The 11,364-nt window shown below is 38.0% G+C and overlaps 1 protein-coding gene across 1 annotated transcript; it reads right to left on the reverse strand.

Annotated features, from left to right (window-relative positions):
• Positions 1-3,033: 3,033 nt before the first annotated feature.
• Positions 3,034-10,979, reverse strand: LOC127442273 (rhodopsin kinase grk7a). Its single transcript, XM_051700158.1, has 4 exons — positions 10,227-10,979; positions 9,593-10,030; positions 6,634-6,914; positions 3,034-4,704 (listed from the first exon to the last, which is right to left on the reverse strand). The coding sequence occupies exons 1-4, from the start codon at positions 10,821-10,823 to the stop codon at positions 4,371-4,373; spliced, it is 1,650 nt and encodes a 549-aa protein (XP_051556118.1). The 5' UTR covers positions 10,824-10,979; the 3' UTR covers positions 3,034-4,370.
• Between the last annotated feature and the right edge of the window lie 385 nt (positions 10,980-11,364).

Below are 11,364 nucleotides of genomic sequence, written 5' to 3' on the forward strand. Positions count from 1 at the left end.
TCTGCTTCCACACGATGGTGCTATGACACAATGGTGTGTTGTGAAGAAGGGATGAAACACTTACACAAAGGCAATGTAAGCCGTTTAAGAAGAAAAAAGCATAAACTTTTGTAGTATATTTTTTTTTTCTAGTCACCATACTGACTTTGTTGAGAATTTTTTTTGTGTAAGCTGAATAGTATCCTATTGAAAAAAAGAGCACACTTTTTGAATCCATTATTGTCAGATTTTACTATGTTCTTTGATCATAATCTTGACCAACTGTTTTGGAGGTTTCGGTCCCCATTCAAGTAGATAGAAGCTCTAATGTTATGCCACGTTGTATCCATAGAATATAGAGCGTAACAGTCTGGTTCTGAAAGTAAAAATCCCATTAATGTTTTCCATAGATTAATTGATTTTCAAGGATAACTTATACAATTTTAAAGACAGACCTACCGTGAGCTCTGAGGTTGTTCATCGATGGTATATGCTTCCACTGAAGCCATCTGTCTGCGTTATTTCAACATTGTTTTAAAATCGTGTTTGATAGCGGAATTCATGTTAAACAACTACATTACCCATGGTCTGGCAGTGAAAGCTTCACCAATCAGAGAGCCATGGCCAACCAAGCCCGTGAAACATGTGTCGGGGCGACCACCCACTCCCATGACGCACTGTGAATGATGTAATGAGTCGGTGTCTTTTCACCCTTAAACTTCTTATCTATTTGTACACATCGGAATATTTTGCAATAAGCATTAAATATATTGTTTCTATACTTACAATCAACAAACAAAAATCAATAGTTTTATATATTCCCATAGTTTTTTATTCAGTGTTATAATTCACAATGCTACATGGGATTGTTGTCTGTCCCCTCATTAAAGACGGTAAGTACACTTGTATTTTCGTCAGATTTTCAAATAATTCTTTGCCCCAAAACAACCTTGGATCTGGTTGGTTTGGTTCATGGCTTACAACTCTTTTTTGAAGGATTTTATGAAAAGTCAATGGGAAAAATGAAAGGGAAAAAATACTTCCGGAAAGCAAACGGCTGAATAAGTGAGCAGGCACTGTTGCGCTCTATAGCTGCCTGGTAGCATTTTCAAGATGGCCGCTGAGTAGACTGACTTGCCTTGAAAGAGACTTTCCCATTTAACTTAACACCCAAACATTCAGTAGCTGTCTATTTCTGCCAACAGTTCAGTGAAGAAAGACCAACTGTCAGTTATACAGCTGTTGCATTTATATAGTGCTTTTTGAAAGCATAAAGTGAAGCTACTGCTTCCACAAACATGCCAATATCAAACCCTCTGTCAAAATCCTAAAATGAATGTTTGGTTACACATTTTAATTTGCGTATAGAAGTGAAAACACAGAAATCTCTTGTATTTGGTCAATGACACTCACTAACACTTCATCTCACACCACACATTAGCTCATTTTTAGTATTAGTGGATGGTGGTTCAGATAAGGAGGAGGGGGATCTGTTTGGCTTAACAGGGTCTTTAACTTTACCATCTGGAGAATTGCACATTGTCTTTCTCACTTAATAGCACTCCATCAAAAACCCAGTCATAAGCAGAATAAACTAGGTACATATTAAAAGTGCATTCAGTAATTTTTTCCTAATTTAACAAGTTTTAATAGTTTTACTGTATTCTTAAAACATACAGTATGTATAAAATCATGAGCACTCACATGAGTTTAAGACTCTAGTCGTATCAGTAACCTTATAAAAGCTGTTTTATTCTACGTGGAGATGGTCCCCTCATGGGGGCTGCCATGTTAGGATCACATGACCAGCCGAATACTACTCACTTAATCTCAGTACAGTAACTGCCGTTATTGGATATTTTCACTTAAAGATTAAATTAATCCTGTCTGACTGTGAATAGTGAACTTCTACAATGGCATTGGTAACTAAAAACTATTGTGTTTGAATGATGCTGCATCTACGCCCCTAGGTGTCAATGTAAGTCCAAGACGACTTATTCAAAAAATTACTGAGTGTACCTTAAAACTACAAATTAATTACAGTTTATATATGTGAATGCAGAACATCTTTGTGTAGTTGAAATTATGTCTTGCAGTGTGACATTCTATACTCCATTGAGAACTACAGTATTTTAAACCGCATTTTTCTAATTCTTGTAAAATTAATTATCATATAGCTATCCAGTTTTAATGACCTCGATGTTGTAATAATTTAAAGACTACATGGATTATTTGTTCTTTTAAATATGTCACACCACAGGACTATTGAAGTGAACTGCTAAAATGGAAAAATTGTGAAAATCTCACAAGAAATGTCAACCAGTTACCACCTAAAAATGCACTTTCTCTTATACATCTTAACCTAAAATCTTGATGTTGAGTAAAAAGTTCATGTTTGTGGTATTTGTCAACTATACTTTTATATATACGTGGCATTCAGTTTCTGAGTAATATATGAATGCCTTTGAATGCAAGAAGCAGACCCATTCATCAGTGCTGAACGTATTTCTTTGTTCAGCTCTCAAAGGAAATCAAAAGCTGGTGAGAGTATGGCGAGAGTCACTCATTTTAGTTCAGTAAATCAGGTTGGAGGTTACAGGGATTAGAGTTTGATTTAAGTACGCAAGTGTAAGCCAGATTATTGCCTTATAAGATAAGTGTGGCACTCTGAAATCAGACCAGAACTTTTCTGGCAGCCTGTAATTTGACTACATAATGGGTTTAATCTTGGGAATATTTTTAGATTTGGCAGAGGATCTGACTCTTGCAGTCTGACCCCTTTTGTTTTTTTGTTTTTTTAGCATGCACCAACAAAGAACTCAAATCTGGTTTAATTTTCATTAACCATCGTGTGTGAGATTAAATTTAGATGCCATTTTTTCAGGAACATGTACAAGTAAAAACAAGGATACAAACACATTCAAACCAAAACTAAAGACCTACAGTCTAATCAAACTTTCCCTAAATAACCAAATTAATTCCAACCACCACCATTTCAGAGGGAAAAATGCTCAGAAAAAAAATCTGTAAAAGGCATTTTATTGGCCTATTTTGATCATGAATCCTCGTCCATGTTGAATATCAGATATTTCTATACAGAATCATTCTGTGAAGGTTTATTTACAATTGCATTATAACCATTATGACTTATCACACAAACGGTATAAACCAAACTCTGGCAAAGATAAAGAACAAATAATTCATTTGCAGACAAGTTGTTTGGTCCATTTTATGCCACATATATTTCACAGTAACAGGTTTTGCTCAGTGCATCTCTTTGTTCAGCATCATAAATGCAGCACCACTGAGGACTAAAGGGACACAACCTCTACCTTGGTTACGTAGTGCAACTGGTGAGGATTGAGCAGACATATCAGTACCAAAGCCCTATCTTTGTGACCTTGAGGATTGACATCTTAAGTCTTTTCAGGTGAACTGTCCTGCTCAGGCTGTCTGCTGTCTACAACTTTATCACTCTGATATCATGGGACATTAGTAACAAAACACAAATGGAATTGTCATCTTTAAATGCGAAGTAACCAAGTTCTATTTTTAGTTCAATTCAGAGCTATTGATATATAGAGAGATTTATTACATCATATATATTTTGTATATGTACATATTTATACATAAAATGTATTTTAAACTCTAGGTGCATAATCAGAATAGCCCTGCTATCAAACCAGTAAAGCTTGGAGGTCATGAGTTATTGCAACACAGAGCAATAAGTGTGAAACTTCTTACAATTACACAATTCAAAAGCACTTTCGTTTGAATGTAGCTTTTTATCTGTTTACCTCTGTGATAGGTAGCCTCTAGTATGTGTAGCTGCAAATTGTGTACCAGTACACACTTTAACTAATCCACAAATAAACTTTGGCAAGGCGAGAGATGTTTGGAATGCAAGCTGCTTCTTCCTGTGGATGACTCATCTTTGTGTATCCAGACATCTCTGGCTTCTGATCACACACACTTATGTTGCTACAGTTACATCATAATCTCAAAGTCTGTTTAGCTGGCCTGTAGATCTCACCTACTCTTCTATCATCTTCTCAATATGGAATGGTAATTTTACTTGCACCCCCTGATGGATAGGAGGTTAACTACTTCACAAGACATAAAGGAACTGCAAAGAAGAAGGTGAGCACCTACTTCCCTGTCTGGTCCAAAGCTCAGTCCACCACATCATGGACGGTCTAGAGTGTTTCTCAGACCCCGTGGCTCTGTAACTGAAGCAACAAGAATCTTATGCTACAATGGACTAATGTCCCATCTCTTTCCAGCCGTGCTTCACTCTTCTTCAACACAGAGCAACACCGTTTCTCTAGTGATGCCACTGAATGCAGTTACATTTGCTGGTGAATTCAGGGCTGGGTGGCTGGATTGTTTCCTCACAGGAGTGTGCAAGTGCCTGATTTTTTGTCGTCATCCAAACCCGCAGCTGACTCTTTCCGGTTGGGGTCGTTGAGCTCATTAAAGAGTCCGGAGTCGATCATCTCCATTTGCCAGGCAATGGGTATAGCACCTGTGCTGAACTCTTTGAAAAATTTATCATCCTTAGCATCAAACTCAATACCCTTGATTTCAGAGAACTCGGCAATGTCACCTGTATCCTTTGCATAGACAACGTTGGGTTTGGGCACCCACGGAGGGTCGATAAGGCCAGCCTCCAAACGAGCAAAGTTGATGGACTTGAACCACTCGTGCTTCCTGGGATCGTCACCCCTACAAAAAACACATTTTGTTGTAAAGATGCCCTTTGCAATTTTGCCTTCATATTGGAGCAAGAAAACAGGGAAGCTTTTGGTCATGTACTGTAACAACAAAGCACATTACACTTGATTCTGTGGCTGAGAACAAATTATTTGGTAACACTTTACAGTAAGATTCTATTAATTATTGAATTTTTTATCATGAACTAACAATAAACTATTTTTTCAGCATTTATTAACATTGGTTAAAGCTATTTTATAAGTTCATGTTAGTTAAAACTGCATGAACTCGCTGACTAGCACCCCTGGAGTCACGAGTTCGAATCCAGGGTGTTCTGAGTGACTCCAGCCAGGTCTCCTAAGCAATGAAATTGGCCCGGTTGCTAGGGAAGGTAGAGTCACATTGGGTAACCTCCTCGTGGTCCCTACAATATGGTTCTTGCTCTCGGTGGGGCACGTGGTGAGTTGTGCGTGGATGCCGTGGAGAATACGTGGAGGCAACTGAGATTCGTCCTCCTCCAAATGGATTGAAGTGAGTCACTATGCCACCACATGGTCTTAGAGTGCATTGGGAATTGGGCATTCCAAATTGGGGAGAAAATATTAAACTTTTAATATTAAAAAATTTATTAGTATATGTACTGTATAAATTAACATTAACCAAGATTTTATAAATGCTGTAACATCTTGTTCATTGTTGGTTCATGTTAATTATTACGTGAACTAATCTTAAAGGATTTTTACAGTCATTTTTGTGTTTTAGGGTTTGCTGACATTACATCATCATGGTAACAAAGTTGTAAAATTGGCTTTAACTTTACACATAAAAGGTTAGTAAGTGATTTTATCACACTAAAATCATGTTTACACACATATCCTTTATGTCTTGTGGTTATACTTTTGAAAAAGTGAGTATTTTAATGTAAAGAAAATTGGCCCCTATTCACTTTCATTGTAAGTGCCTAACTGGAACCTCGATATTAGCTTTTTTTAAGGAAAAGGATTGCTTTCGATTGAGCTTAACTTGTATTGAACCCGGAACATTCCTTTAAAGGAAACTGGGTTCAATACAAATTAAGCTCAAGCGACAGCATTTGTGGCATAATGTTGATTACCACAAAAAATACTTTCGACTTTTGACTCCTTTTCTTAAAAAACAAAACAAATAAAAAGAAATTTCAGTGGTTACAATGTTATTACACTGAGGTACTTACAATGGAAGTGAATGGGACCAATTTTTGGAGGGTTTAAAATGCTTATAATAGAAACTTATAATTTCTAAAAAACTTTACATTAATTCTTCAGTTAAAACTTGTGTATTACTTCAGCTGTAAAGTTGTTTATATCATAGTTTTTACAGTCGTTTTAGGGTTTACGGCATTTTTTCGTCATGACAAACGAAGTTTTAAAATTGAATATACTGTAACTTTACTCAGAATAGGTTAGTAAGCGATTTTATCAAACTAAAATCATGTTAACTAGTATATTGTTAACACCTTGTGGCTATGCTTTTGAAACTTGAAAATTTTGATTGGACCCATTCACAACAGATTTTTCTTTTTTTTGTAGAAAAGGAGGGAAACATGAAAACTAGTTTTGGTTGCAAACATTATGCCAAAAATGCTGCCGCTTGAGCTTAACTTGTATTAAACCTGGAATGTTTCTTTAACATCTACAATCTAATTGTGAAGTGTTACCAATTATTTTCATAAAATATGTGTTGACGGTATAAGTATTTTTGTCCCATGCGAATGGCAAAAGAAACTTAAATCTTATCCTTGTCAAGTGATAAGATCTCACTACAACATCTTTGACTGAAACCTTGAGAAAATGAAGAATCTTGTGGTGCAGAATTTCAAACAGGTTAGGTTAGGGTTGATATATTCTGCTTTAACACCTCACACTGAAGGATCAGGAGGTTAAGAGGGATAGAAGGACTTACCTGCAGCCAAGACGTTCATCAATCTTCTTCTTAAGGAACTGCTTGATGATGTCTATGGTGGCGGCATCAAAGTTCTTGTGCTCAAACTTGGGCTCCTCATTGATGATACGCCTCTGAACCTCCTCCTTCTCCACCTTCTCCTTTTTGGCTTCAGGACCTTTGAAGGGGGTGTAGCCAGCCACCATTTCATAGATACTGCAGCCCAGGGCCCACCAATCCACTGATGTCCTGTATGGGGTTTCGGTTAGGATTTCAGGGGCCATATATGCACCAGTTCCAGCCTGTGAACATAGGAACAAAGGACCATTGTTTAGGTTTAGACAGAAGCAATCACAGACTAATATTTCATTTTTTTAATTTTTTTTCTTTTTTTTTTTTGTGAATCTTTTGGGTGGTTCGATGATAACCAATTGTATTAGTTGCTTGAAACTCAATGCATTGAATTTGCATGAAACTTTGCATGAAACTTACAGGTTTATAAAACATATTGGATGTTTGTCAGAGGCACTTATTAAGGTGACAGCACTGAAACAGTTTACCCTTTATGGCAGAGCATTTTATGTAAGTACTATCCTATCTATGCTCCTACATCACCTCCTCTCTTTGCCAGAGAGAAGAAGCTTATTCGTAATCCTCTACTACCTGTCAGAAGTCATGTGCCGATCCACTCTGATGAAGTACACTGGCTGCTTATATAAATGGACATGCTTTCACCTGGAGTCATTCATAAATAGCAATAGGCCTAGCACTGGAGCTACAATATTACCTTATTCTTGAGTTTTATGTCATTGTATTGAATATTCACCATAACAATAATTACATTCACATAATAATAATGAATAATCATGATGTTGTGTTTTGGCTAAATAATCTCCAGATGTTTGATGTGGCATTGTCCTAGAGTCATACTTAGCAGAGAATATGAAAGTAATTCAATTAATTTTGAGTTACATTACACAAGCATTAAGAAATAATGCTTAATTGTAGCTTGAATCTTGATGACATGGGACAGAATGCTCAGTCATTGTGCTTGACTATAAAAATTAGCTAAGCCAGCATGACAACCATATTGTGATGTCAATGTCCTAACCCTCAGTTTGGTGAGGTTATAGCTGTGCATGTATTCTGGTTGCACAGTTTAAACTGCTGGGTCATGGCATTCAAGTTGTGAAATCTTCAGGGCATGAAGACTCTATTTAAAGCCAGTAGTTTTCAGGAAGGAGTTATGACATGAATACAGCAATAACTGGTGATATTTATAAGGTAGTATAACTATAGGTAGACCGATATATATCGGTTTTACCGATTAATCGTTCCAATAGATGCATTCAGTTATCGGCCAAAATCTATGCCGATAGTTGATCGTTTTGTATTATTATTATTATTCCTCCGTGTTCCTCTGTGGCCAGAACTGGAGGATTCAGAGTCCTCTAGACGTGAAACAAAACCAATCAATGACACCTTGTGGGGATTTGCTGCATCTAAATCTTTCATCTTTGACAATATTCATCCATATTTTTATCCTCATTTTAATGCACGATTTGTTATTTTGATTAGAAAATCAAGTGTTCTAAAAGCGAGAGCATGCAAAGAAAAATGTGACTATATGGAAACGTGCCCCATCAGCACATACATCATATAATAAACCTTACTTCTCATTAAACCTCACCTGGTGAAATAAATATTCAGAAACATTTTAACATTATATAAATCTATTAAAAAAACTATCGGCTGATTAATCGGTTATCGGCCTTGTGCACCACCTTAGTTATCGTATCGACAAAATCCACTATCGGTCGACCTCTAGTTACAACATCTAATATTAAAGACATTCATGCATAAAACATAGTGCTTCCCCCTTCCCCCTGCCTTTGGCGGTCTGATCAGAGACAGCTTTGTGTAATACTTCTTAAGAGGATCAGGAGTGTAAACCCAGCAAAACCACCGGTGGTTCAGCTTGGGCTTCAACCTGCACTGAGGACTCAAGAAGGGCACTGGATAATAAGATTAGGGTCACTCCATGCTGTTTGATTTTGACATTTGAAAATTTGCTTTTAAAGAAGAAAAGAAGTAACAGTGCTTCCCCCTACATTAATTTTGATCATCTTCAATGTACCTTTAGGGCAGGCCATGTCCACACTAAGACATTTTTTGTTTGACAATGCTTTGATTTTTCTATATTTATGCCTCTCATCCACACTGGAACAGCGTTTTTCCTCCACCAAATACAGAGACTTTGGAAAATGCTCTCTAGTACTGCAAACTTGAAAATGTTGAAAGAGTTTCCAACCTAAAATGTATGGGTGTTTATGTGGTTTTAGTATGTAACCTCTAGCACCAACAAACTGTTTTGAAGTTAGACGACACCTTACGCATTCTGAAAACAAGCTTAAAGTTAAATTAAATTAATATATTGTACAACATGTATTGAGCACTAAACAGTTTGTGTGTGTAATTAAACCAGTTAATTTTGATGATACCACATTAAGCATTTTATTCATGTTAACAGGACTGTTAGGTTAAGCACTTTTGTGCCCTTTAGGTTTAGTCAACTTATTGTTTCAGAGAGCCATTTTTTGTACAGCGTAGTTGGAAGCTACATATTTGATTAAAGATTTAGCAGCTGTCAGAACCAGAACCAAACAAATCCCACCAACATTCCAAGAATCCTCTCAAAACACAAATCATCAGCAGCCCACCAATGGAAGGATTTAAAGAGACAATGTACCAAGGGTGCAGACTAGGACACTGCAGCTAACTGATCCTTGTATACCTTTTCATTGCAGTCAAGAATCACAGACAGTAACCCCCTGATTTACCATATAAAATCCAAACAATCTGCACTGAACATCTCAAAAATCCCAGTGGCAGTTCACTCAAACATTCTAGAAGAAAGATGATGGCAGATTTATTATTTTGGGTACACTATTCCTTTATCAAAAACATGAAATCAACTCACCTTTTGGGTGATGGTCTTTCCAGCTGGAAGCTCCACAGCAAGACCGAGATCTGAAAGACGGCACTGGCCTTGGCTGTCCAAGAGCACATTCTCAGGCTTCATGTCACGGTAGACAATGTCCATGGCATGTAGGTGCAGGATCCCGGTAGCAATCTGAGCTGTATAATAGATGATCCGGTCCATTTCAATACCCTTCTCACCAATGTTATAGATGTGATACTTGAGGTCACCTCCATTCATCAAGCTCATGACCAGGCAGAGGTGGGTTTTGGTGTCATAAGCATAAGCCAGACTAACAATGAACAGGCTGTTGACCTTCTCCAAGATCTTCTTCTCCAGAAGGGCCATTTTCTCACCATGTTTCTTCTTGAGACGCTTCTTGCACAGCTTCTTGCAGGCGTACATCTGGCCAGTGTTTTTCACCTGCACTGCACACACCTGGAATTGTAAACAAATGACATAGAACATTTTTAGAGATTACATTCTAATCTTGGATCCAAGAATACTCTCCAAGCTCTACAGACAAATCTGAAATATATATAATTATTTATGGTATAATTAAATATTTAAGGTGTGTGAAATGTCAATATTTTGTGTATACTGATATCTTTCACTCTCTGTGACAAGAACCTACCTCTCCAAATCCACCTTTGCCAAGTGTCCTGAATTCATAGAAGTATTTTTCAGTGATGGGCTGTTTCTCATATTCTTTCCACTGTAAAAACCTGTCAAAGAACTGGGTGGTCTGGTATTCTGTAAATGGCTTGCCTTTGAGAAACTCTTTGGTGGCTTCCTTCACTTGTCCCATCACCTCCTCAAAATCTTTGTCTGTAACTGCCTTGCACTTGGTTGCTGCATCTCCAGTCAGGTAGGTGAGGGAGCTCTTGGAGCCATCCTTGCAGAATTTATTAATGATATTTGTACGGGCCTTGTCTTTGGCAGCAGCCTCTGACAATTCCCAATCATTCAGATCATCCAGAAATTCAGCAGCAGCAAGGCACTCTGGTCCCGCTTGATCGAGAAACTGGCGGAACAGCTTTTTTCCTATTGGCTGCTTTTCACAGAGGGACTCAAAGTCCTTCTCCAGACTTGACCTGAGTGCTACACATTCATCCGTCTTGGGTAGGGAGAGACTTCGGCGACGTTTCTTCATCTCCTTGTCATCTCCCCCTTGGGCTTTCAGGTAGGCCGTGTTGGCCACCAAGTTATCAAGTCCCCCCATGTCACACATTTTGGCGGCTGTGTTGGGTTACTCGGCCCAGAAAAGTGGAAGCTCCGTGGACTCTGTGTTACCAGGCTAAAAGATGCTACTACCAGCGGTCAGTGCGTCTGTGTACAACCCGCTCCAAAGCCAAGGCGCAAATGAGCCACTAAGGCACACGCACCTGCAGAGCAAGACACACTGACAGCCCAGTAATTACTCATTTAGAATTAAATACCTGCAAGGGATTTTCACTTAAGTATATTTGTGTGGTCTATACTCAGCTTCTGTTCAAGGAAAGGAACTTATAAGAGGGTTTCTTCCCCTAAGAAGCTTTAGGGCTGGCTATATTTAGGCCGATGCAGAGCGGTAGCTAATGGCTGGCTATAGGGCTCTGTTGTCCAAACATAAATGGTGATATGATGAGAAGAGAAAAATTGCTCAGCATGAAGTGTACAAAATACTGAGAGCAGCAGGATGCACAACAATTTTTTCCTGATGTTCATTGGCCAACAGGCCCATTTTCCAGACCAAATACCAAAGAACCAAAAAAAAGGAGTATGGCCATCTG

This window comes from Myxocyprinus asiaticus, chromosome 6 (assembly GCF_019703515.2).
Source record: "Myxocyprinus asiaticus isolate MX2 ecotype Aquarium Trade chromosome 6, UBuf_Myxa_2, whole genome shotgun sequence".
Taxonomy (NCBI): domain Eukaryota; kingdom Metazoa; phylum Chordata; class Actinopteri; order Cypriniformes; family Catostomidae; genus Myxocyprinus; species Myxocyprinus asiaticus.